The following is a 24448-nucleotide window of genomic DNA, read 5'->3' as shown; positions in this document are numbered from 1 at the left end:
GTTGCTGTGGGTACTGCAGCGTTGAATTCCCCAGCGACTGGAGTACCTTAACATAAAGGACTGTGCTATGTATCCAATTTTGCTGAAATAGTTTTTTGATGGTTTAATTGCAGTTAAAAAAATAGTTTGCGTTTACTTTCACACAAGATAATATCGTCAAATCCAAAGTGCTTAACTTGGAACATTGTTTAATATAAAAAAACTATGCCGCGGTGCGAAATCGCGTGTAACTTACGCCTAAACTGAAAATAGTCTGACTTCGCAACTAAACCATTGCGATGCATGCGTGGAAAAAAACTTGTCAAAAACAAATATGTCGCACATGAATCATACGTTTAGCACTGGTAAAGCCAAACTCATGTATTTTTCCGCCATTAGACAAAACATGTGCTCGCTTTTCCTTCAATCGAATGAGACTTTTGTTTAAATGGACTACGTAGGTTTTGCAGTACGCAATCTTCTTGATGTATGTCGCAATAAGCAATTATGTTCTACAAGGGAAAACCTCATAGCTAATAAATTTGTTTTACCTTTAAAGTTTTATTCCAAATCACAGTCTTGTTCAGTCAATTCAAAGCAGGGGTGCCCAAAATGCAACAGGGATCGTGTGTAAAAATCTGCACTCGGTGAAATCATTTCACTTAACTTTTCTATGCGTTGCTTTGTTTCAGGCAATATTTTTATGAGTTATGCCTAAATTTACCATACTTTGCGGTCTTTATCATAGCATTACGACTATTTACACGAATCATTTGTTCGAAATGAACCGTTTTTTCTTGTATGAATGCTTACTGTTACGGACAGTTTAACAATTTATTAACATTTCTATGTTACTTGAACCCTTGTGTGTATATGTGCACATTGGCATTACATCATCGCATTCCTTTGTCTCATAAAGCGTGCTCGCATGGTTTCCTGGCGGGAAATAGCCACAGTAATCGTTAACATTAATGTAGATTAGACCTTGTCGAGATTCTAGTAGTACTTTCCATATTTGTGACAAGTGTTATGTAGACTTAAAGGCCTGTCATGTGCCTCTTTCAGTGTTTTGTAAGCCAGTTGACTATGTAGCAAATTTGTGACTTTGTTTGTATGTTTTAGACGCTAAGATAACTCCACAGTGCCTTTAGAAACGTGGTACTGTGACCTTCAGAAATCTCAATCGTGCCCTGTTTGTACTGTTTACCCCGATGCTGTCCCGTTGCTGATGTATTGTGTTGTGTCTCACCCATTCTACACTGCTGTCATCCCGAATCTGTGAACGATTTAGCGTACTGATTCGTCGTTCTTTCACTGCACAATATATTCACTAAAAACCAAGAGACTGGGGTGCGATTGCGAATTTCTGACTCATCGTACCTGACGTTGGTACCTACGAAGACCCGGTATAGGCAGACCGATAGCGTAGGCCTATGCGTGACATTCAACCAATAAATTTTGGCCGTCACATTATTTCTGAAGAAGCCAGACAATGCCGACCTATATCAGCATGTCTGAATTGTTCCGCCAAGGCACCCGTGGAATTGACGAAAGGACAATGTCTTATACACCGAATGAAGATATTGCATTGTCCGAAACTGATAATGATGACAAAAGGGCGCTGGCTGCGCTGCAATGGTTCTGTGCCGGACACCACAGTCCTGTGGTTGCCAACCGGTATAGAGACTATGTTGTATCTGAACATGCTGTATCGATTGGATCACATCGTCAAAGCAGATCGTTGCGGTCTAGCAGATCATCCTGCAGCAGTGCTTCCGCAAGACGGAAAATTGAACTGAAGGCCCTACAAGCCTACAGACAAGCCCAACTGAAAAAAGCAAAATCAGATCTTCAGTATCAAGATGACATATGGCATGCTGACGAGTTGGTACTGCAGGCCAAAAGAGCTGCCGAAGAGGCAAATGCTGAGGCCAAAAGAGTTATCGAAAGGGCAAATACTGAGGTTCAAAAAGCAAAGGAAGAATCAGAGCGACTCAAGAAAAGGGCTGGCCTGGAATTGCAGAAGAAGTCTTTTGAGATGCATAGGGAACATACACAGACGAAACACGAGATGAATATGGCTGCCATGGAGGCTGAAGGATCGGTGTGCCCACTGTCAGGCCGCGAAGAGCTGCTTCGCCCGGTGTTCAGGATGTCCATGTCTGCGTCTGGGGATGCTGTGGGTTTGCAGCATGCCCCTCCCATCTCTCCAGCTGTGTTGTCAGTTCCTACCATACTCAATGCTGCTGCTATTCCAGAGGTCCAGTGCCTGTCTGAGAAACCCTGTTTGATGCTTCAAAATGTCCCACTGCTGCAAGCCACATCCAAACCGTTTGTTCCAATAACGGATCCTCCGATGCAACCTGTGCATCGTGATGTTGAACCCTCTGCTGGCCTGTCACTGGGGCCGGTTGCCAATGAGGCATCCAATGATGATACTTTATGCAATGCTGTAGCAGATGTGGTGGAGAACAACACGAGTCTTGTTTCGTCCACTGAAATGACACTGACTGTCAATGAAGTTGAGTGCTCCAGGGAGTTTACTGGAGTTGATACCTGTGAGGTTGTCCACAATGCTGAAGTGGAAATCTCTGTGCCAGAAGGCAAGGAAGTCAACACTCAACACCTGTTATGTGTTCCTACACTGACTGTGGATGCTCTTCCCAAGTTGTCGGAGAGTACTCCAACCAAGGATGAAAATAGTCATCCTCAAGGACTGGACGTTTCATGCACACCTGATGGAGAAGTGAATGCTCTCATCGGGGCCGGTGCTGGCGCCAAAGAAGCTGGCCTGGCACTTAATGAACTACCCCAGACTGCGGATCACACTCTGGTTAGGTCAGATGCTGTTGAAGGATCTGACGATGATGGTTGTGTGAGTCACATTGCAACTGGCGATGATGATCCACATGGACTGTTGATGAAGGCAAATGACAAATGCACTGTTGAGCAAAAACTGAATTGCCTGCAAACAGCCAGGGATTCTGAAGAACCTCAAGCGGACGTCGAGGCTGACATTGTTGCGTTGTCTCGTTCACATGACCGCAACTTTAAAGGTGCTGGACTGTCATCAATGTTAGAATGTTGTCCTATCTTTTCTGTTGGTTCACCATCATTGTGTGAATCCATTCCCAATGCTGATATACCCAAGTCTGACGAAGAAGACCATGCACCATTCACTGCAATTGATCACTTTGAGGCAAACGTCAAGTTCAAGCCAAAGCCTTGCACCCGTCGTGGAATTCTGTCCACAATTAGTCAGTTGTTCGACCCGATGGGGTTTGTGCAGCCATTTATCCTGCCCATCAAGAAACTAATGCAGGATCTTTGCAAGAGGAATATTGGATGGGATGATCCTATCCCAACGGAGCATGAAAAAAACTGGAAGAAATGGTTGGAAGCTCTTCCATGTCTGGAATCTGTTGCTGTACCTAGGTGCTTCAAGGACTTTGACTACACACGTGCTGAACTGCACTGTTTCTGTGATGCGAGTGAGACAGGATATGGCGCTGTCTGCTACTTGCGATTGACTGATGGTAGACAATACCATTGTGCCTTTGTGATGGGCAAGTCACGTGTATCACCAGCGAAAGTGGTGACTATCCCACGCCTGGAACTGACAGCCGCAGTTGTAGGTGTGAAACTAGCTAGATTTGTTCTGCGTGAACTGGAAATGGATATCCAACAAGTTGTGTATTGGACAGACTCTACATCAGTGCTACAGTACATTACCAATACATCTCGGCGATTTCCCACATTTGTTGCCAATCGTCTGGCTGTCATACATGAAGCTTCTGATCCGGAGCAGTGGAGACATGTTGACACCAAGCAAAACCCAGCTGATCTTGCCTCTAGAGGAACATTTCCAGGTAATGTGAAGAAATGCCAGTCATGGTTTTGTGGACCTGAATTTCTGATGAAAGAAGAAAGCTGTTGGCCAGTTCGCCCAGCTGTACTGCCACCATTACAGGAAGGTGACCCAGATGCTGGTTCCCCCAAAATGAACACCATAGTCGTCGAAGTAATTGAAGACTATGGACTGAATCGTTTGTTGAATCGATACTCGTCATACAGCAGACTGCAACAAGCAACCGCATGGTTGCTGCATTTCAAGATGTACATGATGTGGAAGTATTCAAACCGACCAAACAAGCAACCCCCATCTGATGGACCTCTGACTGCTGGAGATGTGAAGGAAGCCTCCCTACAAGTGGTGAAGCTCGTGCAACAGCAGGCCTTCCCAGATGTGATGTCAAGTCTGCAAGATTATGCTGACTTCTCCGAGTTCATGGAATCCCAACATTCAAATGGTGGTAAGGTTCAAAATAGAACATTGCAGAAACTGAGCCCATTCAAGGTGAATGGAATCCTGAGGGTTGGTGGGCGTTTACAGCATGCCTGCCTACCAAATGAAACAAAGCACCCGATGATACTGCCCAGTCGACATCTTGTGACTGGACTTGTCATCCACCATTATCACCAGAAGGAAGGACACAGCGGAACTCAACATGTTCTAGCTTCAACTCGTGACCTGTTTTGGATTTTGAAAGGTCAATCATCTGTTCGCCATTACCTGAAGGACTGTAGAAAATGTCGCCTTTGGAATGCAAAGGCTGGTAAACAAATAATGGCACCATTGCGATTTTTTCGTGTGACTCCTGGACAGCCTGTTTTCACTCACACAGGTGTGGACTATTTTGGTCCCCTGCTGATAAAATCTGGACGCAGTCATGCGAAACGCTATGTTTGTCTTTTTACCTGCATGGCTACTAGAGCTGTACATTTGGAATTAGCTGACTCACTGGAAACTAGCTCATTTATTCTGGTGCTGAGAAGATTTCTGCTGAGGAGAGGATCCACCACAAAGCAGATGTACAGTGACAATGGATGTAATTTTGTTGGTGCTGACCGAGAGCTTCGAAAAGGAATCGAAGACTGGAATAAGGAACAGATATGTGCAGAGCTCAAGCAAAAGGGGATTGAGTGGCATTTCAATCCACCTGCTGCCAGTCATCAAGGTGGTGTCTGGGAGCGGATGATCCGCACTGCACGAAAGATACTGCGCTCACTAACTGGAGACAAAATTCTGGATGAACATTCACTCCACACATTCTTGGTAGAGGTGGAGTCGATTTTGAATTGTCGTCCCGTGACAACTGTAAGTGATGATCCAAAGGATGGCCCAATATTGAAGCCAATTACCTTGCTAACTGGTAGCCTTGATGAATCTATGGCACCGGGCATCTTCAACAAAGCTGATGGCTATCGAAAGTCATGGAAAGCGGTGCAATGGCTGACTGACCAGTTCTGGAGACGATGGATGAAGGAGTGTCTACCCCTACTTCAACAACGCCACAAATGGCTACACCCAGTTCGCAACTACCAGGTTGGAGATGTGGTCCTGGTAGTGGACACTAATACCAAGCGGGGTGTATGGCCAAAGGGTGTGGTAGATGAGACCTATCCAGACAATGATGGCATTGTTCGGAGAGTTTGTGTGCGAATGACTGGTTCTACACTGATGAGAGATGTTCGAAAACTATGCCTTCTCGAACCCATATGACAACTTGTCATTCTGTCCATGCATGTATTCATATATACCTTGCTTTCTTCACAAGCATTTCATATGGTACTCTCTATTCTGCCTTCACTGTCATCCTGCTTTAGACTTCCATTGTGCACTGCCTCATTGTGTAAAACCTGACAACTTGTGTGAAAGTCACCTGTTTCTTTTCTTGCCATTCCTGTCATCATATGATTGTCTGAAACTTGCAAACCTTTTGATACACCATTGTATTGCAGTATTGAACAACCATTACCTGTTGTAGTTTCTCAGTTATATGTACCTCATTCATGTAAACCATTACATGGTGCAAATATGTAGTGTTTTGGTACTGAAGCATTTGTTCCTATTGTGCAGCCAAAGTGTTTACCATGACCTCATGTGCCAACATACCTAGACATTGCCAATGTGTTGCCTTTCTATGTCACCATTGACTCTTCACTTGTGTGTATGTGTTCACTGTCCGTCCTTGTAATTGGAAAAATCTTTCATTATGGTTCAATATTTTTGGGGCCGGTATGTTACGGACAGTTTAACAATTTATTAACATTTCTATGTTACTTGAACCCTTGTGTGTATATGTGCACATTGGCATTACATCATCGCATTCCTTTGTCTCATAAAGCGTGCTCGCATGGTTTCCTGGCGGGAAATAGCCACAGTAATCGTTAACATTAATGTAGATTAGACCTTGTCGAGATTCTAGTAGTACTTTCCATATTTGTGACAAGTGTTATGTAGACTTAAAGGCCTGTCATGTGCCTCTTTCAGTGTTTTGTAAGCCAGTTGACTATGTAGCAAATTTGTGACTTTGTTTGTATGTTTTAGACGCTAAGATAACTCCACAGTGCCTTTAGAAACGTGGTACTGTGACCTTCAGAAATCTCAATCGTGCCCTGTTTGTACTGTTTACCCCGATGCTGTCCCGTTGCTGATGTATTGTGTTGTGTCTCACCCATTCTACACTGCTGTCATCCCGAATCTGTGAACGATTTAGCGTACTGATTCGTCGTTCTTTCACTGCACAATATATTCACTAAAAACCAAGAGACTGGGGTGCGATTGCGAATTTCTGACTCATCGTACCTGACGTTGGTACCTACGAAGACCCGGTATAGGCAGACCGATAGCGTAGGCCTATGCGTGACATTCAACCAATAAATTTTGGCCGTCACACTTACGAATAAGCAAATTTGAACTTCATCTACCTACAAGATGTGTATAGTGTAAATAACCCTAATTATCTCAGAGTTAATTAACAGTGCCTTGATACCGTAAGCGCGGGACGATCGAATCTCTTGGGTTGTAATTACTCCTCCTACCTCGTTCTGCAAAAGAAATCAGATCTCGGATAATTTCCCGAGTAATTATTGTATTAAAATCTGTTCAATGCTTCATCAAAACGATACATTACAACCTCTGCAATACGAACGTTGATTCTACCAGGTTCAGAGAGAATTGCAGTTACCGTATTTACTCGATTGTAAGCCGCGGCTTATAAAGTTTTTTAACCTTCCGTTTGTGCGGCTTACAATCGAGGGCGGCTTATATTCGAGGGCGGCTTACATTATTTAATGTCACGCCGATATTTTGTCTGCGCTCTGTTTTTTAATGAAATTTGCCATCAACTCGCTCCATCGTACCAAAATGTTTTATCTCCCAAGGTTGTCAGCGTATCTGACAATTTTAAACGACAGATTTGTTGACAATTATTGTTGTAGGGCACCTAAGTTTGTCTTTAACATTAACGTGCGGCTTACATTCGAGGGCGGCTTACAATCGAGTAAATACGGTAATAGCAGAATAGCAGGATTATAGAATTACAGTAAAATAAGTAGAATATTAGAATGAATTTACAGGTGTACACTGGGCTTTTTAAGCTCTCCCTACTGAGAGCTGATTGGTCAATAATGTGGGCGTGATATCATAAATCGCTTGAAACAATATAATACAAGAACAAAGGTGTGGTGTGACATAAACATAGGGGAACATTTTATGTGGTAAACAGGATGTGGAATGAATTACTTTATTCGAGAACAATCGATGGATAATTGATTTGGGCTAAATTATGGGATTATGTCGAAAGTTGTGAAATATGCAATGCCTATGGTACCGGGCTGATGAATTATGCAATGCTGCAAACAAAACATTACACAATATAATTGCTGGTTTCTCTGGGTATGTTACAATATAGCCTACTCTGCAACGAAAGATTTTTCAAGACTTTTGTGTCAGATGTAGGTAACATCTATCCACCGCGCCTCCGGGGAAGAAATAAGCTTTCCTGAGTTAAAAGAACTTCTAAATATAAAAAATATTACCGAAATAGTCGTAGGCTATTTATAAACTGTAATTGCAGAACATTATTCACATTTCACCAAACCCGATTTTCAAACATGTCATATTATTATAAATGTAGCAAAATCAGCTTCTTGGTAATAGTTGCGGAAAAATATCGTTGAATAGCCTTCGCGATATGGGCGAGGTAACTTAATTAGTACTAGGGCTGACTTAGATTATTGCACAATATTGTATATTTCGCCTGTACGGCAACATCAGTATTCTTATTCAAATACTCTAGCGGCCCGCGACATACCTATGTATTAAAAACAGGTGAACTTTATTTTACTCGTGGGAACATAGCCTATATATTAACATCAGAGCAGTGCTTCAATTTTTTAGCGCTATTTAAATACAAACTTATTAAGCTAGGCTGCATCATAATACCCAAATAACGATTGATCGGTGAAGTTGTGTGGTGCACTGCGACGAGCCAACAATATTAAAACGACGCCGCAATGCATTGCGACAGCAGATTTGCCGTTTGTGAACCTCTGAACTGTGCCTGCAAAGGCTACATACTGTACTGCATATTATTTCACCATTCACTTTGCTGCTTATACAGAGTATTGTTACATATTACTTTAAACAACATGAATAAAATTTTTAGGAGCACACGTACGTTCCAGAAAAATAAAAACGAGTAAGAATTTTCTTTGTAGTTCTTACTTTAAGATGACATGCGTGGAGGTAATGAGGCATTTTTGTTGCATTAAACCAGTGATTTTCAACCGGTGTTCCGTGAAAGATCGCCAGGTTCCGCAAAATTTATTAGTTTGACTGATGTTCCGTGGAACACGGGTCGGAAATCACTTGTTTATCACAAAGGGCGTAAATAGCTATATGAAAATCATCCACTATCAGCAGTTTGAACGTTTCATCGTGACTTGCTTCATTTAATGTTGTGTAACAATAAGATTCGTTTTCTAATGATAAGAATGTAATTGCGCGAGCGTGTTGCTGATGAAGTATAGTGCCGCAATACTTCCAACAGTTTGGTGTTCCGCAAGTTTAATTTAATAAAGAAAAGTGTTCCGTGGCTCCAAACGCTGCCATTATTAACAAAAAACGCGGGAAGCGGAAAGTTGCAAGAAAGTGGTGTTTCAATTACACCCAAAATACATGTAAGAGTATCCTTTTATTGGGACAACAACCATTTGCGGCCCGTGCGAATAAAAAAATTCTGAATTGCGTCCCAAACTTCAAAAACTTTGGGTCCACCTGGTTTAATGGCAACGCAAGAGCAACATAGAAACAATATTATTTTGTGCACTTGGTTCCTGCTACAAATCAACAAAACGAGGTTCATGGGAATTCGCACATAACTGAAATACAAATGGATTGCGACGATGAAACTGGAAACGAAAGCCCGAATACGTCAAAAAGCTTTGATTTGTTGTTGCGTGCTGGTAAGGGAACAAGTGACAAAGAGTTTAATTGTGTTGGCAACGTTTGTATGCGACTCAAATAGGTCCGAGAGTAAACCCGGAAGTAGGAAGTAGTTGTTTGTTTCATGTGCAATGTTGACCGTTTGTAAACAATGTTTTTTTGCTAAACCGAAACTAATCAATTAATACATAAAACAAAATCTAGTGACATAGTAGAGGTAAATATTTGCCATTTGTATTAAAGTTGAGGCAAGTGCTGAAACGCAAAGGACATTTCCAAGTTCCACGTTGCCTGACAAAAATGTTGCAAGCGTCGATAAAGGTATGCATGTGAATCAAGCTTTAAATGAACGAAATTTGAACATTTTGGTATTGTTGTATACCCTATTTAATCCCTTAAACTTTACAACAACTTTTTTAGCAGTAAGAGAGAAATCTCCAAATGACACTTCTTTGGCTGCAGTTCATCCTAACTCACAACATGAAAACAGATTATTTGCTGAGGCCTTGGTAATAAGCATGTCTTGTGATTCTAAAATGATGCCAGCCCATTAAACAGTTCCATCTTTAAAGGATTTCACTTCACAAAATGAAGCTGTAAACAATGTAGATGATGGTGTTGAAGTAATCATACAAGATGAAACACACACATCAAAACTTGCCCAACTTTTAATCACCAACCCCAACAACTGGACAGAGGATGGGGTTTTTGCTTGGATGCAATATGTGGTCAATCAATTCAACTTGGATTCGAGCAAAGTATTACACAGATTTTAAACTCTCATATTGCACTTTTTATACTTATCATCTTAAAGTTAAAGAACTTGCATATAAATGGAAGGGAGTTATGCATGTTTAGCCAATCCGAATTTGAGGAGCGAATACCACATGGTGCTGTTTTATGGGCTCATTTGCAGCTTCTTTTCACAGCTTACAGACAGCACCACTCAAAAGATGATACACATGTGGCTGTAGAAGGTGTGGGCATTTACACTACTAATTTTTTATTTAAATTCTTTGTGTTTGATATAAAGGCCTCTAGTGTTCCATGCATGTTCTAGAGTGAGTGTTAAACATGGTTAGATCTTATTGGCTGCACAGCTTAGGCAGAAGGGGGCAAGTTAGTAGTGATGCATTGTATGTAAAAAACTCAGGTGATGCAACCTTCTTGCAGGTGGTTGAGCCATACTCTCAATACCCTATGTAGACTAGTCTCCAACTAGTCAGTTAAGGTCAAATATATACGCCTGTTAATTGAAACCCAATGGTAGAGACTCTTTTGTTTGATAAACAAAACAGCCCATACACTTGTAGCAAGAATTGTTTAAGTAACAAAATCAACATACCTGCTGCACCATGAAATTAAATGGGCTGTTATGTTTAAATGTGGGTTTATAAATTTATAATACACCACCCGGTCTCAACATTTGCTTTAGATGTGCAGATGGAAGTTACAGAATGTAATGACGGTTGCCAATCACAAGATGAGAAAACTGAAACTTTACATGGAATACAGTATGTGCAAATAAGTAATCAGTTGATTCCAGTTCAAGTATCCCAGAGAAAAAAGCAACAAGCAAAAAAGAATTCTGGTGGTGTTGGCGGAAAATCTGCCCATGGTCAGTTAAAAATAACTTCTGAAGCCTGAACTGAGAAACTTTGCAGTTTCTTGAAATGTTTTTTTTCAGGGAACTCTTATTATCTTTGGGAATTCTTGCTTGCACTCCTGCAGGATAAACTTGCATGCCCCAAGTACATTTATTGGGTAGACTTGTCACAGGCAGTCTTTAAGCTGGTTGATTCAAGGCTTGTGTCATGGTTGTGGGGTAAACACAAACAAAAACCAGACATGAATTATGAAACAATGGGAAGAGGACTGAGGCAAGTACAAACATTTGCTCAATCTGAACATTTCAGAACATTCAGAAAATTAATCCTAATTATCTGGAAGCAAGTTTGTACTTGATTGTATTTTTGTGTTTGCAGGTATTACTATCAGAAAGGTATAATGCGCAAAGTGGATGGACACAGACTCATGTATCAGTTCCGGTCCTTGCCAGAACACATGAATGTGATACTAACTGAAGGGATCTGCACCAATGATAACATTAAACTGAAGGAGACACTCTTAAATCTTAGTAACCAGGAATGGACATTTCCTGTCAGCAATATGAAACCAATCGCAACTATCCCACCACTGTCAAAGGGGGCTCCTGGTCTTGCACAAATTCTTAAGACGTTTCAAACAGAAGTTCCAAGACATGAGCCTGTCTTCATGCCTGAAATCCAACAGAAGGTTGTTCACATGACCCCAGATGGGATGGTAACAGGATTTAACTTTGGGGCTGCAGCTGTAAATGCCCAGGCACCAAAAAGTCACACAACTTTGGTCCAAATCAATTCCATTGATGATGTACCAGAACCGGCTGTGGTCTTGAACGCCAATGGAGAAAGTGTTCTTATTTTTGGCGGGAGTTCCCAGATAATGCACAATCTAAATCAGGAAATAGTTGTACCTGCTGCAGGGTACCAGGAACACATACCAACTTGCGAAATAAACAACAATGTTACTTCTGAACAATGTGACAATGCATCGGAAGTTGAAAACCCCCATGTTCCAGAGAAGGACCATAGTGATGATAACGCAAATTTAATCACACCTAACTGCACAATTACTCAACATGGTTCTGACGATTTAATTTCTAGGGATGAAAGTGGAAACAAAACAGTTCGCACAACAGGCATATGGGTTAGTTGCATTATACTCCTGTTTTTTTTTTGTCTTTTTTTATGCCTGATTTGTTATGTTTGTTGGTATTTTAAAGGTAAACAATAATGTTAATTGAAACTACCATAATTACAGTGTAATAGTGTAAGTTTCACAAATGTATAAAACACATCAGGGACAATAATTTAAGATAGAAGTAAAAATAATAAAAAATAGAATAAAAGGACCAAGTCATTGTTGTTTGTTTATGAGAATGTAATTACGCCATGTGAACAGATATAATTCATAATAATTATCCAATAATAAAATATACATGCAAAATAATTACTCTTTGATGTACTTTGATTTTCATTTAGTTTCCAGAAGACCCAGCAAAGAAATCAGAAATTAGACATGGGTATCAAAACCGGCTTCTCATTGAAGTCGTTCAAGATTGTAATACTATGGTAGGTTGCATAGAATGTCTAATATTCAGTGCTTAAAGTAAACCAAAACATTCCGCAAAAGAATTCTTGCCGGGTCTGCCGTTCTGCTAAGAATTCAACAGCTGGAGTGTCACGAATAGTTATGAGTTTATCTATTTATTTAAGGAATCTCACCTAATATACGAAAACACAATGGTTTACTTTTTTTGTGTTTAAAATAAGACTTTTTCACTTTCACCCCCACTGTAATTATTGTTTTTTATACTTTCTGCAGAATACATTCGATCCGGCGCAAAACTTCCTCAAGGACAAATATAAAGATCGAAAGATTCTGGCACTCCCGCCAACCACCGTACGAACCACCAGTCCAGTAAAACTCTTACATAGCCCAACCAAAACACTAACCAACACAATTGAAACAGCGAACAAACCCACAATTTTACGTTCACCGAGAAAAAATCAGACGCCAATCAAGCCCAAGACTATGGATCGTGACGTCACAGGGTCGAGTGTGGTCACCCTACCGATGTCTTTGAACAGTTCCGACGATCAAGCTTTAACTTCGCCTTTTGCAAAACCTGTTCGGACTTCCCCGAAGTCGCAACAGTCCAAAGAAAACTTGTACTACGTGAGCGTGACAGGGGATCAAATTGTTTTAACTCCGCGGTGTTTAAACACAACAAGTGTTGGCAACTGTAGTTCTTCGAGTTGACACCGTATGACGTTTTTGTTCATAGTAAAAAAGTTCAATTTAATAAAACTTGAAAAGTTTGTTAAGTCTGCATTCTCTGAAAGAGGCCGGGGACCCTTCATTAAAAAAAAGGATAAACGGTGAATTGAAGACAAAAATTCATACTGGCGAGAAATCAGTGCGGAAAAAAAAAGTCACATGAATAAACGTCAAACAGCGTACGACCATTTATATATTTTTAGTTTGTTTTTGTGATCAGCGATATTGGCATATATACATCTATATAAAAGTGTATCGGTTTGTTAAACGTTTAACAATTAACGAACTTACCTATGCTGGACATAGTGCAATGTATAACGTGACTACCCTAACGTTGAACAAACCTACTTATTGCGTCACAATCCAATAGCGGGACTACCCTAACAATTAACGAACTTACCTATCATGGACATAGTGTAAGTTATAGCGTGACTACTCTAACAATGAAGAAACTTACCTTTCATGGACATAGTGCAAGTTATAGCGTGACTACCCTAACAATTAACAAACTTACCTATCATGGACATAGTGCAAGGTATAGCGGGCACTACTCTAACAATGAACAAACTTACCTATCATGGACATAGTGCAAGGTATAGCGTGACTACCCTAACAATTAACGAACTTACCTATCATGGACATAGTGCAAGGTATAGCGGGCACTACTCTAACAATGAAGAAACTTACCTATCATGGACATAGTGCAAGGTACAGCGTGACTACTCTAACAATGAAGAAACTTACCTATCATGGACATAGTGCAAGGTATAGCGTGATTCCCTAACAATTATGTTACCTATCGATGATGCAATACAGGTTAAATGATTTCAATTACCCCCTTGGATGAAAATATGTACAATCCCTGTTTGCCGCTGCAGTCACGTGTTTAGGTTACCGATTTTGTCTAACTTACTGATCTTGGACGCTTACCTATGTTGGCCGTAACGTTACAGCCCTATATGACCACGGCCGGTTGCAATTAACCCATCACCTGCGAACCTACGGCAGAGCGTGACTCTTCGTGAGGAATACCACCATACGGGTACTTGACACAAAAACCGCCAAGGTTTTCACGGTGTCCGTGCTATCTTACCGTTTGCTTGTATGATTCATTTACGTTGTAGTCTTCTGCGCATGATTGTATTGCTAGGAACAAGTTGGAATGGGGCTTTGCGGGTGCGTTTGTCATTAAAAAAGAGGGCGCTCAGAAAAATAGGCTGTTACGCGACCTATGATATCAGGTGGAATTGAAATTATATTTTATGTTTTGAGTGTAGATTAAAGTTTGGATTTTATGCTGATAAAGATGTAAAATAAATTCGTCATAGTGTATTGCAAATGGAAGGGACGTTTTAAATCAACTCGCTCTTTCCGAGGTGGCACGGGAAACAAGGTTTTAAGAAACACTCCATTAGGGCCGTAACTCACAATTAAATCCTAAAAATTGAGTTTTAGAGGTCATTTGCCTTCGTGCACCTTGTGACAGTTTCTCTTGTTTGCCAAAAACAATTGCAGGGTCTGATGCATTAAGACAGCACATGGGGGGAGGCTAACTGCTAAACTGCCATTCCTATAGGGGGTGGGGGGGGGGGGGGGCAAAAACAGTTACAATACATCTAATTCTTAATGAATTGTGTAGAGGAGGGTTGGAGGCTTCACTTTACCGCAAATGGAGGGTACTTTCTGTGATTCATTTTTTTACAAAACAAACCTACACTTTTTTCTGCCTTTTTAGCCAAAAAAATGTCCAACAGGGGGACAAAATGCCCCTGGAGGAGCGGTTAAAGTAGTCATCTAGAATGTAATTTTGACCAGAATTAGTCAAAATTAACAAACTAACTGTTGGGTATTGATTTTCTTGTTTTGGCTCCAGCTACCCCACAACTACAAGTTAGTTTCGAATTCAAGCAAGTGTGTAATCAACAAAAAATAAAACTTTCACGCAAAAACAAACAGGTGCGCTTGCACCACAATTCTATAGGTGGAGGTTTATGAAGTAAACCGCATGACCCTGGATGTCTTTTGCTTGTTGAGTTGAATTATGCGCATACATTTGCAGCAGCAATCGTCCGTTGTTCGGAAAAGAACCTGGAGAGTGAAAACAATTTATTTATGTAAAACTATAAAGTGCTGGGTAAAATACTGATGGATAAAGGTTTGGATAACATTCGTTTCCTATACCAGAGATCCTAACTTTTTTCACTTGCGAAGCGGTAAAGTTTCGGACAACTTTTTCAGCCCTATGATTTTATCAAATGCAAACTAAAATGTTCATAAAATCAGAAAAATAATATCTGCTATGACGAATGTTTGCACTTCGCACCAGAAAACACCCATATGATGTGAAATGAATATATATGGGACCGATGAATATATATATACTCCTCTACACTGCTTACAGTTGTACAATTATCAATCATACAAAAACCCGACCCATTATGGTCACAAACAAGGCCGGATTAAGGCATTTCCAGGCCCAAGCACTGAAAACTTTTGTGTTCCGCATATGTGTGTGTTGCTGTCCACAAATTTAATGGTTACTCTAACAGCACATGAATGATGAATCCGTGGTGCCAACCTTACCTTAATGCCTCGAGCATGTGCTTATTTGCTTAATGCCTAATCCAGTCCCGGTCACTAGGCATTGGTTGATAAATTACAATCGTTTAATGATCTTCAAAAATATACCTGGCAGTTGATCGCACGATGGCGGAGTTCTTCATTGTCATCGAGCCGTCTTGACCAGATTTCCGGCTTGGCTACAATCACACCATGTACTCTCATATCACTTAACCGGGGAGACGCGAACCCTCGACACAGTTTAGCCTGCGCAAGTGTCTGCATTACCTGCATACAACAGAGCAGCATGAGAAAAAGAACTGTGGTTTGAAAAAGGTTACATAAGAATATTCATTTCTTCGCGGTGACAAAAATATTGCAGCAATTTAAATATACAGTTTCTTTGCCACTTATACCATAGACCAAAGTGTTTTATCTCATAACGAAACGTTCAATAAATATGCCTTTGTATTTGACAATTGTACTGTTGTGCCTGTGCCTGTGCCTGTGCCTGTGCCTGTGCCTGTGCCTGTGCCTGTGCCTGTGCCTGTGCCTGTGCCTGTGCCTGTGCCTGTGCCTGTGCCTGTGCCTGTGCCTGTGCCTGTGCCTGTGCCTGTGCCTGTGCCTGTGCCTGTGCCTGTGCCTGTGCCTGTGCCTGTGCCTGTGCCTGTGCCTGTGCCTGTGCCTGTGCCTGTGCCTGTGCCTGTGCCTGTGCCTGTGCCTGTGCCTGTGCCTGTGCCTGTGCCTGTGCCTGTGCCTGTGCCTGTGCCTGTGCCTGTGCCTGTGCCTGTGCCTGTGCCTGTGCCTGTGCCTGTGCCTGTGCCTGTGCCTGTGCCTGTGCCTGTGCCTGTGCCTGTGCCTATAAGCTTTGTTACTGCTTTAGTGTTAAAGAAATTTTTCAATGGTTTTTTGAACTCCACCCACCTTGTCAATACTGCCACGTGTGCGTTTTAAATCGGTAATTCCACCGACTTCATCAGCGTAAACCTTTCGTCCCATAACGTGGATCGACACCGACCAATCATCGTATATTCGAAGCTCGCGGAACACGCGCTGTCCGTCACATAACAGGTTGTCTTCGAACAACACCCACTCAAAATAGTCAGTGGTGTGCGTGGAAGGTCTGGTGGGTGTCGACGCCCACCCCGACCAGTGGGTCTTGTATTTCTGTAAAATATATTGTTGTTGATTATCAAGGCAATATTCACGATAATCCAGGAAACTTATTTCTTTTTATTATAGCTATGGGCCATGTATTATATATTTGCTACTGAAATCGGTTCGGCAACAACGATGCCTTGAAATTATAATATATACGCTATAGTCTACATGTAAGCTGTCAAACCTCCAAATCTTTCCATTTTAAACTATCGGTTGGGTTAAATGTGGTGGACGTAGTACTTTCTTGACGTGGCTTCAACAGCAGGCGTTCGTTGTGTATTTGATAAACGTCTGGAGAAAACGGATCCTCCGGCGACTCTTTTCCATTTCTCGGCATCTCGTCGGTGTTCAACGTTTTTTGGTCCCCAAGTTTCGTTTCCTCGTTTGTGGACGAAACCTTAATGATGCTGATTTTTCTTGGAGGCTGGTCGCCGTTGCTGCCGTCGCGACTTCGCTTTCTGGCAATCCAACCGTTTGGGACCACAGATACGCCCTTAATCTTGCTCATTGGGACGTCGGTCTTGATCGACCACAGTTTGCCAATTTTCGGAAGTACGCTCACCTGCGGGCAATCGTTGGTCGCGACACCGCTTTTATCACTCAGACTGATTACTCGAATGGGCATATGACCGTCAGCAGTCGCTAGACGGAAAGTACCCTTAGTGCTGTGAAGCCGGTTAATCTGCGACTCAAGGTGGGAACGCCTTTCTGGGTTTTTTCGTGCCGAGGACGTTGATTTAACCTCGATCCCTGTAGTTTGCTGCACCATGGAGGCCACCAAGGGTGAATCAGGGGGCGAGGAAACTGAAGGACTTACAGCCTCTTTTTCTTCTGCTTGTGTCTTCGACGTATCATTCTCGTTGAGGTAAATGCTGCTCAGCTCCGAAGGAAGAATGGGTAAATGTATGTTGGAAAATACGTCGTTTGAAGCCTTGTCGGGTGAATGACTTGTACATGTCGGTGGTTTTGAAGTAAAACTTCCCATTGGAAGTAGGGATGGTCGTGACATTTCTTTTATTGGTGGCGGCACCCAATCGCTTTGGGCCTCGGCCGGTTTTTCCTTCGCGCGTATGTTATTGTAAATCCATTCTCGCTTGCCTCCTTTTACGGTTCTGTGGTAAAAAACGTTTGTTATTCTGTGCAAGAAATCAAGTTATTTATATTAAAAAAAAGCATATACAAAGAGTGAAATATATACATGTAATCAACTGCGTGTCCTACTTGCGCATGTGTTTCGCCAGCGGAAAAACTGCTTTGATAAAGCGGCCGATCTGGCAAATGTTTTGCACGTGAGCATCTCTCGACCTGTTGTAACGCCGCATAACATCCAAACTTCGAACATGGTAGCCATCTGCATATTCGTAGTGCTCGCGTAACCTTAAGTAAAGTAGAAAAGTACACCAATAAATTTAGGCAACTTTCGCGATAGGAAAGTAAATATTTAGCCAAGTCGATCAAAATCTTATATCCTCACTTCAACTCACCATTCGAATACAAGTTCTTCCTGTATTAGTTTCTTTTTGGCGTTCGAGGTTACATCACTAATAATTCCTTGAGCTTTGCATTTTGCACTCTCGTGTTGGGGATTCTCCCTTGATGACGGGAAGAGGAGACTGTAAAGAATTCCGGAATTCCGTATTTTGCGATTCGACATTTTGCTGTTGAAAGTGAGGCACATTAACAGTGAAACTGTCGTTTGTAAACCCCACCTCAACAGTTACTAACCGGGTGTTAACTCGCAAGCAAGCCACATAAAGTATATATTAAGCCGTTGTTATATAGTAACACAGTTATAGTAATAGTAAACATAGTAGTTTGTCAGTGTAAGACACCTAATACACACGTAAAATGCAAACTAGTGGCATTTTAGCTGTTCCTCATCACCATGTTTCCATTAATGTAATGTTAATAATTCAAGATGAACTTTTACCACAATAAACTTACTCAGTGGCATCCGAACATTCGAAATCGCTATCGTATGATTTTTTGCGTCTGACTCGTGTAGACCGTCGTAGATCGCCTGATAGATCAGTTTTCGTTACTGATGGAAGGTATATGTCATAATACAGACATAAAACTAAACCTTGTATGCAACAAGCAGAAAAAATTTCATCAAGCACCTTTAAGTCAATAAAATCTCCTCATCGCAGCTTACTGGCCGAAACCGCATTTAAACACAGAACTTTAGATCGTGGCACAACAGTGAGGTTAATCAGGATGACACGCGCGCAGACAAAGTGCAGAAAATGAGCGAACAGGGCGCTTGTCCCGGTCAGGCCCGAAGCCATCACGCAGTGCAACCTTTTGCGTATCCTGTTTGCCTCACAGATGAGGGCAGACGGCAGTTATTTTATTGTTGCGCTACCAAAGCAAAGAAATAGCGGCCACGGGGTTGATCGTTTATGTGACATAATGATTTTCAAATGCCTATTACTGCACTACGCGTTGGTAATACCCCGGTGTACATTTCCCCTCGTAAAAATCTTTTTTCTACTCAGCTAAAAACTGCCGAAAAGGGCTGACTTACTTTGTTCCTGGGTAGCAGTTTTGTACTTCTCAGTTTCTGAGTCGTTTCTATCAACAACGCACAAATGTTTGTATACACCCACCCTACGACCATGATTTGTGATCTTGCAACGCTGAATGTAGGGAAAGACTCTGCGCAGGTAGTGACCCACCTAAATTTGATTTGCATAAAATGAACAAGACCTCTCTTTGCATCGATTCACCAGCAATGCTATACCTGAAAGTTGTGCAGTGGAAAATCGGCTGTGTTTGCAAAATCTTTTTCGTACTGCTTGATGACCTGTGATGCAGACATTCGTTTGCCTTCTTTCAGGGCAAAACGCTCCTTAAACCTGCAAATTAAAATCGTGTTCAAGTGTATTTTGGCAATTTTGAACCAATTAAACTTTATTGTCTCTATGATTTACTTACCAAGCTAAAACATGAGGATTGTGGGTTCCAAGTGAGTTCCAAGAGGTCCTCTTACTTTTGCTGTGTGTAGTAGCTGATGTTTGCTTATTTTTGGTTGCGATGGAGCCAGTCTTTAACGTCATGTGGGAAAATTGTCCGACCGAATGTTCATCTATTGAGATGGTTTCTTTCCTCAAACATTCCCCGTTTTCGCTGCGGCTGATGACGTCACCGTTACTTTTTTTCACGTTATCCGGTTCCAGTTCTTCGCATTTGTCCGCCACGTGGTCTTGGTTGCTACTTTTGGCATCGGACAGTACGGTTGTTGGAAAAACATTCAAGTCCTCTGTTTCCAATTTCACTTTTTCCGACAACACGCTTTTTGACACAACGCCTGTAATCAACTTTTGGTCCGCCAGTCCTTCGTCGCATTCCAATTCGTCGAGATGTGGTGGAGAAAAAGATTGTTCCTCCGGCGAAATAAGCAATTCTGCAAAGTAAGCATTTAAGTTACACAAAAAGGCAGTACGTATTTTGGTAATTGCTACGTACCGTCCACGTGAGCCGTACTAAGCTGATGTGGGTTTGGGTTTTTGGACCGCGGCATTACCTCTTGCAGTGAGAATGGAGAGAATTACAAAATCACAAACAAAAAATACCCTGGACGCAAAATACCACGTTAATATTTTAAATAAGAACAAACTACTTGATGAGACTATAGTCGAACAGGCGACTACCGGCAACAGTGCGAGACATTGGTGTGGTGGCTGGCTGGACCGCTTTATGCACCCTTGTCTAGACCTTGTTAGACAATGTTAAAGCTGTTGTATTGAACCAAACCTGTCCAATAACACTAAATACCATGGCATTTGCCATCGACTTTTCTCTACTTAATACACTTTAAGTTATCTTTGTTGCCACACCACCTACTGAAACTTGGCCTACAGTACACGCCCAACATGACAGCACTGCCTGGTCTGCCGTGACTGGCCGGATTGTTGTGCGGGCAGACGTGCATAGTGCGTGTGCGCAGTCGATGAGACCTTTAGTTCCACAGGGCCAATACGAAGTAAACGCACGCGAGCACACACTCGGCGGTTCACAAACAGCTGCCGCTTGGTGCCAAGCGCGCAGGCTGGCCGGGAAGGTAAAAGCACTTTGGCTGCGTGGACATACGCCCACGGCAAGAACGCTGGGGTGCTGTTTTGTTCTAGGCTTGATGAAAAGTGTTGTTTTAGGGTAATTTCTGCGCTGGTTCATCTGGACACCAAACTAATAGTAGATAGGCCACATTATAGTCGCTATCACCAATTAACAACTGAATCCTTTCTTTTGGGTTTTTTGTTTCCATCGTACAACACTTTTTACTTCTCTGTACTTAGGTACTTTTTATGTTGGAAGTTTTTACGAAATTTAAGGACATATGCAGAGGTGTAAAAATGTAAATATTTTTCACGCAGACCATTCTGCGAAACTGTTTTATTGCGACTTCTATACATGCGTAAAATAAGAATCAAGCACTCCAAAATCAAGTGATTCTTGAAACACAGAACTGTTACAGATTCAAAACTTTATTAAATGTTTATTGTTGTGCTTTAATATTTGTGAACCAAGTTTTAAGTGTAACTGGTAGCTTTGTTAATCAGCAACTTTGTCGCCGAGCAATTGCGACAGGTTAACGGGTGGCAAAACCATTACCAGAACCTGGCTGAGGTTCAGCGTAGGTGCGCAATCGTAAATAGCACCACCTAGTGGATTACGTAATTTTGAAAGCTACTGAAATACCCAGACGCTTAAACTTTCTTTGTCTTGCTTAAATCATACACTTCGTTTACAACTGAAAATATTTTTTACATAACAAATACCAAGTATATAATGTATTTTTTTATATCCGCATTTTCGAGAGGAAACATTTTTCAACACAGGGAAACTTATGGACATAAAACTCATAGCCTCTAAGGCCGGGTCCACACTCAAGCTTTGCGCCGGCGGATTCTTTGTTTATTTCAATGTCCCGAGCGTACGCCCACACGCCGGCGTATAATAAAACAAACAAAGAATCCGCCAGCGCAAAGCGTGAGTGTGGACCCGGCCTAAGGGGTATTCAACAAATAAAACAGCATTTTTAGCCTACTTCACAGAATAATTTGGCTAACTTCCAATCTATACAACTCCAGGCAACTTTATAAAGAAGAACAGACAACAACAGAATATCCCAGGAAAAATTGAGAACGACCAAATCTACTTGCGATGCAGTTGTTTTGTCCAGTTCTTTTACTGTTTCTTTTTCTGAACCTGTAAGGCTATGATGGCCCGTGCGCACAGATGTTTATTTTGCGCTGTGTAAAAATGTATGAAAAAAAGTCCACAGCAGATTTCAATTCCTGTGATGCTTTACGGATTATTTGCACTACTATATATACTCCCTTTGGGAAAACATCATTTGTTTTGGTTTTAACAACCCCATCAGACAATCACCTCACGAGTCCCATCAGTCGGTAATTATGGTGCAACCGCTGCAGGTTAACCAACGTATCGATTTTATTAAACCTGTTCTGATAATGAATGTATTTCATGTATTCAAACAATTTATATTTATCACCAGAACATGGGATAAAAAACAAATATTACGAATTGTTATAAATGGGGGTGATATACAAAGACAATGGCGTCAATGCACGTCATGTACCAATATATCCTCTTCACTGAAGAACGATGTTTTTTACTCCGTGACACAACATGACTTAAAAAACATTTTCGTTGTGTCTTTTTAGATTGTATGTTTGCTACAACGGAAAATAGAGAATACGAATAAAGAAACACAGTTCTTCATTTGCTACAATGAAATGTTTTAGCCTAAAAAAGGACCGATGCTTGTGTCGCAAAGAAAAAGTCCAGCTTAACAGAAATCCAACACACAGTATTCGAATGTTTACATTAAAAACATCCCTTTGAAAGGACATTGAAGGGAAACAGCTGCACAGCTTTCTTAACATTTAAGAATATCTAATCTCCCTTCAGCTTATCTGCTGAGGTATTAACTCATAAATAATGTTCAAGTTCATACGCATGGTTCATTTAGGAAAGGCAGGTCTTTAGGTTGTTGGAAAACAAGTTTGATCAAAGCCACAATAAGTTGTTCAGCTGATTGAACAACTGGCCATCGAATCTTTTATAGCACTCTTTTTTGCATCTGGACCAGCTTGATCTTTTGGCAAGTAGCGGGTTCCAACACGACGCTTTTCAAGCTCAGCAAGGCGGTGGGCTATGATCAAATGCTGTTCGTTGTAGTCGGATGAGCTAAAGTGTGAATAAGTTATGAAACAACATGGGTATAACTATAAGAATATGTGTTACTTACGTTGTTGGTATGTTTTTTTGATTTCGTTTCTGTTCACGAACAAATCGATACTCGTCAATCGGCATGCTATTTTTCCACGCCACCAATGTCCTCGAGCGAGGGTTGGTATGGTGCGATGACGTCCCAAGTCTCATTTTGATGAGCCTGTTCGTCAAATCGTAGGTAAGTGTTGTATTGTCCCCACAAACCAAAATTTTAACGAGTAATTTTGCTACACGAGAAAAAAATGCCAAACCAAACAGAACCACATTATAGGTCGTACAAAACATGCATATAATACGCGCTTTTAACTTCATGTCGTAATCTTGATTTAAAATTGTAGCCTTTTCGTAACATTATGTCTTCGATTACAAGTTGGCGTTAAAAAATAAGCAACACAACTTACTCTTCGTGTGGATCCTGATCTGGATGAATTGAAGCCGCATTTGACATAACTTCACTGGGCGGTGGCAGCGGTGACTTGGCTGGTATCGAGGTATGGATGGACATTATCCTTGTTTCTTAAGTTTACTCTGGGACTCAAATTTGCTCTTGAAGCACTGGACTTGTACAGATTCACAACTCGAAAAACAATACAACCTGGCTGTCTACGTCTTCCTCAAAACAACCATATGTGAGCTTATCATAAAGTGTTTGAGCGTCACACAAAACATTTAGCCTCGGGCAACGCCAACACGTATTTTCATGAAACTGGCTGGGTTGGTTGCCAACAGTCTCGAATCGAGCTTGCGGTAATATTTGCGTACAACAAATCATTTAAATTTATGTGTTAAGGTAAGTGAAAACCTTGTTATCAGCTTACTTTGTCTTGAAGAAACCTGCTTCAAACCTTTTACGGCTAATTTGCATATTTCATGACTTTACCCATTTCAATATACAGGTTTCAATGGATTGGCCGACGCGTTGGTGGGCCCATGCAACATCTTATTATGTGAGCAATTTAGTGATTGCCCACATAACGACGGACAAAACTAAACTGACTTTGTAACGACCAATTAAATCACTAAGAATAACAATGAAAAAGGAAATGAATTGATTCATGCTATTACACATCACGAACTTTACGCAGTACTTTTGCACACATTTTTGTGAAACAAAGCGATAGTGAAAATCAACTGTGATGGGGACATCCTGATATAAATTTAAGACGTTTTTGCAGCGATAAGTAAGATTTAAGTTGAATGCAAATTCTATGGACACTTTCGCATAAATTGTTTTCAATGATTTTCAGCTTTTACACTAGTTTGGGCAAACTTTCTGCAAGTTTATTTGAATTTACGTGGTATTCCTGTTGCACT

The 24448-nt window shown here is 41.3% G+C and overlaps 3 protein-coding genes across 4 annotated transcripts; 1 reads left to right on the top strand and 2 right to left on the bottom strand.

The window, feature by feature from the left end:
* Window positions 1–9179: 9179 nt before the first annotated feature.
* LOC145911156 (uncharacterized) lies at window positions 9180–13135 on the top strand. The gene is made up of 10 exons (XM_082998406.1): window positions 9180–9291; window positions 9515–9592; window positions 9692–9780; window positions 9844–10029; window positions 10086–10248; window positions 10707–10889; window positions 10959–11151; window positions 11257–12019; window positions 12355–12444; window positions 12698–13135. The coding sequence occupies exons 1-10, from the start codon at window positions 9219–9221 to the stop codon at window positions 13133–13135; spliced, it is 2256 nt and encodes a 751-aa protein (XP_082854532.1). The 5' UTR covers window positions 9180–9218.
* A 1985-nt stretch (window positions 13136–15120) lies between these two features.
* LOC145911600 (uncharacterized) lies at window positions 15121–20448 on the bottom strand. Of its 2 annotated transcripts, none has more exons than XM_082998996.1 (11): window positions 20342–20448; window positions 19811–20279; window positions 19617–19731; window positions 19401–19551; window positions 18818–18893; window positions 18358–18531; window positions 18095–18250; window positions 17058–17985; window positions 16637–16879; window positions 15842–16000; window positions 15121–15241 (listed from the first exon to the last, which is right to left on the bottom strand). In XM_082998996.1, the coding sequence occupies exons 1-11, from the start codon at window positions 20394–20396 to the stop codon at window positions 15143–15145; spliced, it is 2625 nt and encodes an 874-aa protein (XP_082855122.1). In that variant the 5' UTR covers window positions 20397–20448; the 3' UTR covers window positions 15121–15142. The 2 variants fall into 2 exon arrangements, with proteins under 2 accessions (XP_082855122.1, XP_082855123.1); XM_082998997.1 differs by having other exon boundaries at window positions 18358–18486.
* Window positions 20449–22325: 1877 nt separating this feature from the next.
* LOC145911641 (uncharacterized) lies at window positions 22326–23742 on the bottom strand. Its single transcript, XM_082999046.1, has 3 exons — window positions 23536–23742; window positions 23151–23294; window positions 22326–23089 (listed from the first exon to the last, which is right to left on the bottom strand). Exons 1-3 carry the CDS (start codon window positions 23637–23639, stop codon window positions 22930–22932), a joined length of 408 nt encoding a protein of 135 aa, XP_082855172.1. The 5' UTR covers window positions 23640–23742; the 3' UTR covers window positions 22326–22929.
* Between the last annotated feature and the right edge of the window lie 706 nt (window positions 23743–24448).

This window comes from Ascidia mentula, chromosome 8 (genome assembly GCF_947561715.1).
Source record: "Ascidia mentula chromosome 8, kaAscMent1.1, whole genome shotgun sequence".
NCBI lineage: Eukaryota > Metazoa > Chordata > Ascidiacea > Phlebobranchia > Ascidiidae > Ascidia > Ascidia mentula.
Note: the sequence above shows the minus strand (reverse complement) of the source record. Positions and strands in the feature narration are given on the sequence as shown.

What these genes read in the sequence shown, in the direction of transcription:
- LOC145911156 (XM_082998406.1), top strand. Translation starts at nt 9,219, where the DNA reads ATGGATTGCGACGATGAAACTGGAAACGAAAGCCCGAATACGTCAAAA. An exon ending in ACAATGGGAAGAGGACTGAG is followed by an intron (nt 11,152 to 11,256) that starts GCAAGTACAAAC and finishes TTGTGTTTGCAG; the next exon opens with GTATTACTATCAGAAAGGTA. An exon ending in TTCGCACAACAGGCATATGG is followed by an intron (nt 12,020 to 12,354) that starts GTTAGTTGCATT and finishes ATTTTCATTTAG; the next exon opens with TTTCCAGAAGACCCAGCAAA.
- LOC145911641 (XM_082999046.1), bottom strand. Translation starts at nt 23,639, where the DNA reads ATGTCCATCCATACCTCGATACCAGCCAAGTCACCGCTGCCACCGCCC. An exon ending in GATCAGGATCCACACGAAGA is followed by an intron (nt 23,295 to 23,535) that starts GTAAGTTGTGTT and finishes TTTGACGAACAG; the next exon opens with GCTCATCAAAATGAGACTTG. An exon ending in CAAAAAAACATACCAACAAC is followed by an intron (nt 23,090 to 23,150) that starts GTAAGTAACACA and finishes TTCACACTTTAG; the next exon opens with CTCATCCGACTACAACGAAC.
- LOC145911600 (XM_082998996.1), bottom strand. Translation starts at nt 20,396, where the DNA reads ATGCCGCGGTCCAAAAACCCAAACCCACATCAGCTTAGTACGGCTCAC. An exon ending in TTCCACTGCACAACTTTCAG is followed by an intron (nt 19,552 to 19,616) that starts GTATAGCATTGC and finishes AATCAAATTTAG; the next exon opens with GTGGGTCACTACCTGCGCAG. An exon ending in GAAGAACTTGTATTCGAATG is followed by an intron (nt 18,251 to 18,357) that starts GTGAGTTGAAGT and finishes ACTTTACTTAAG; the next exon opens with GTTACGCGAGCACTACGAAT.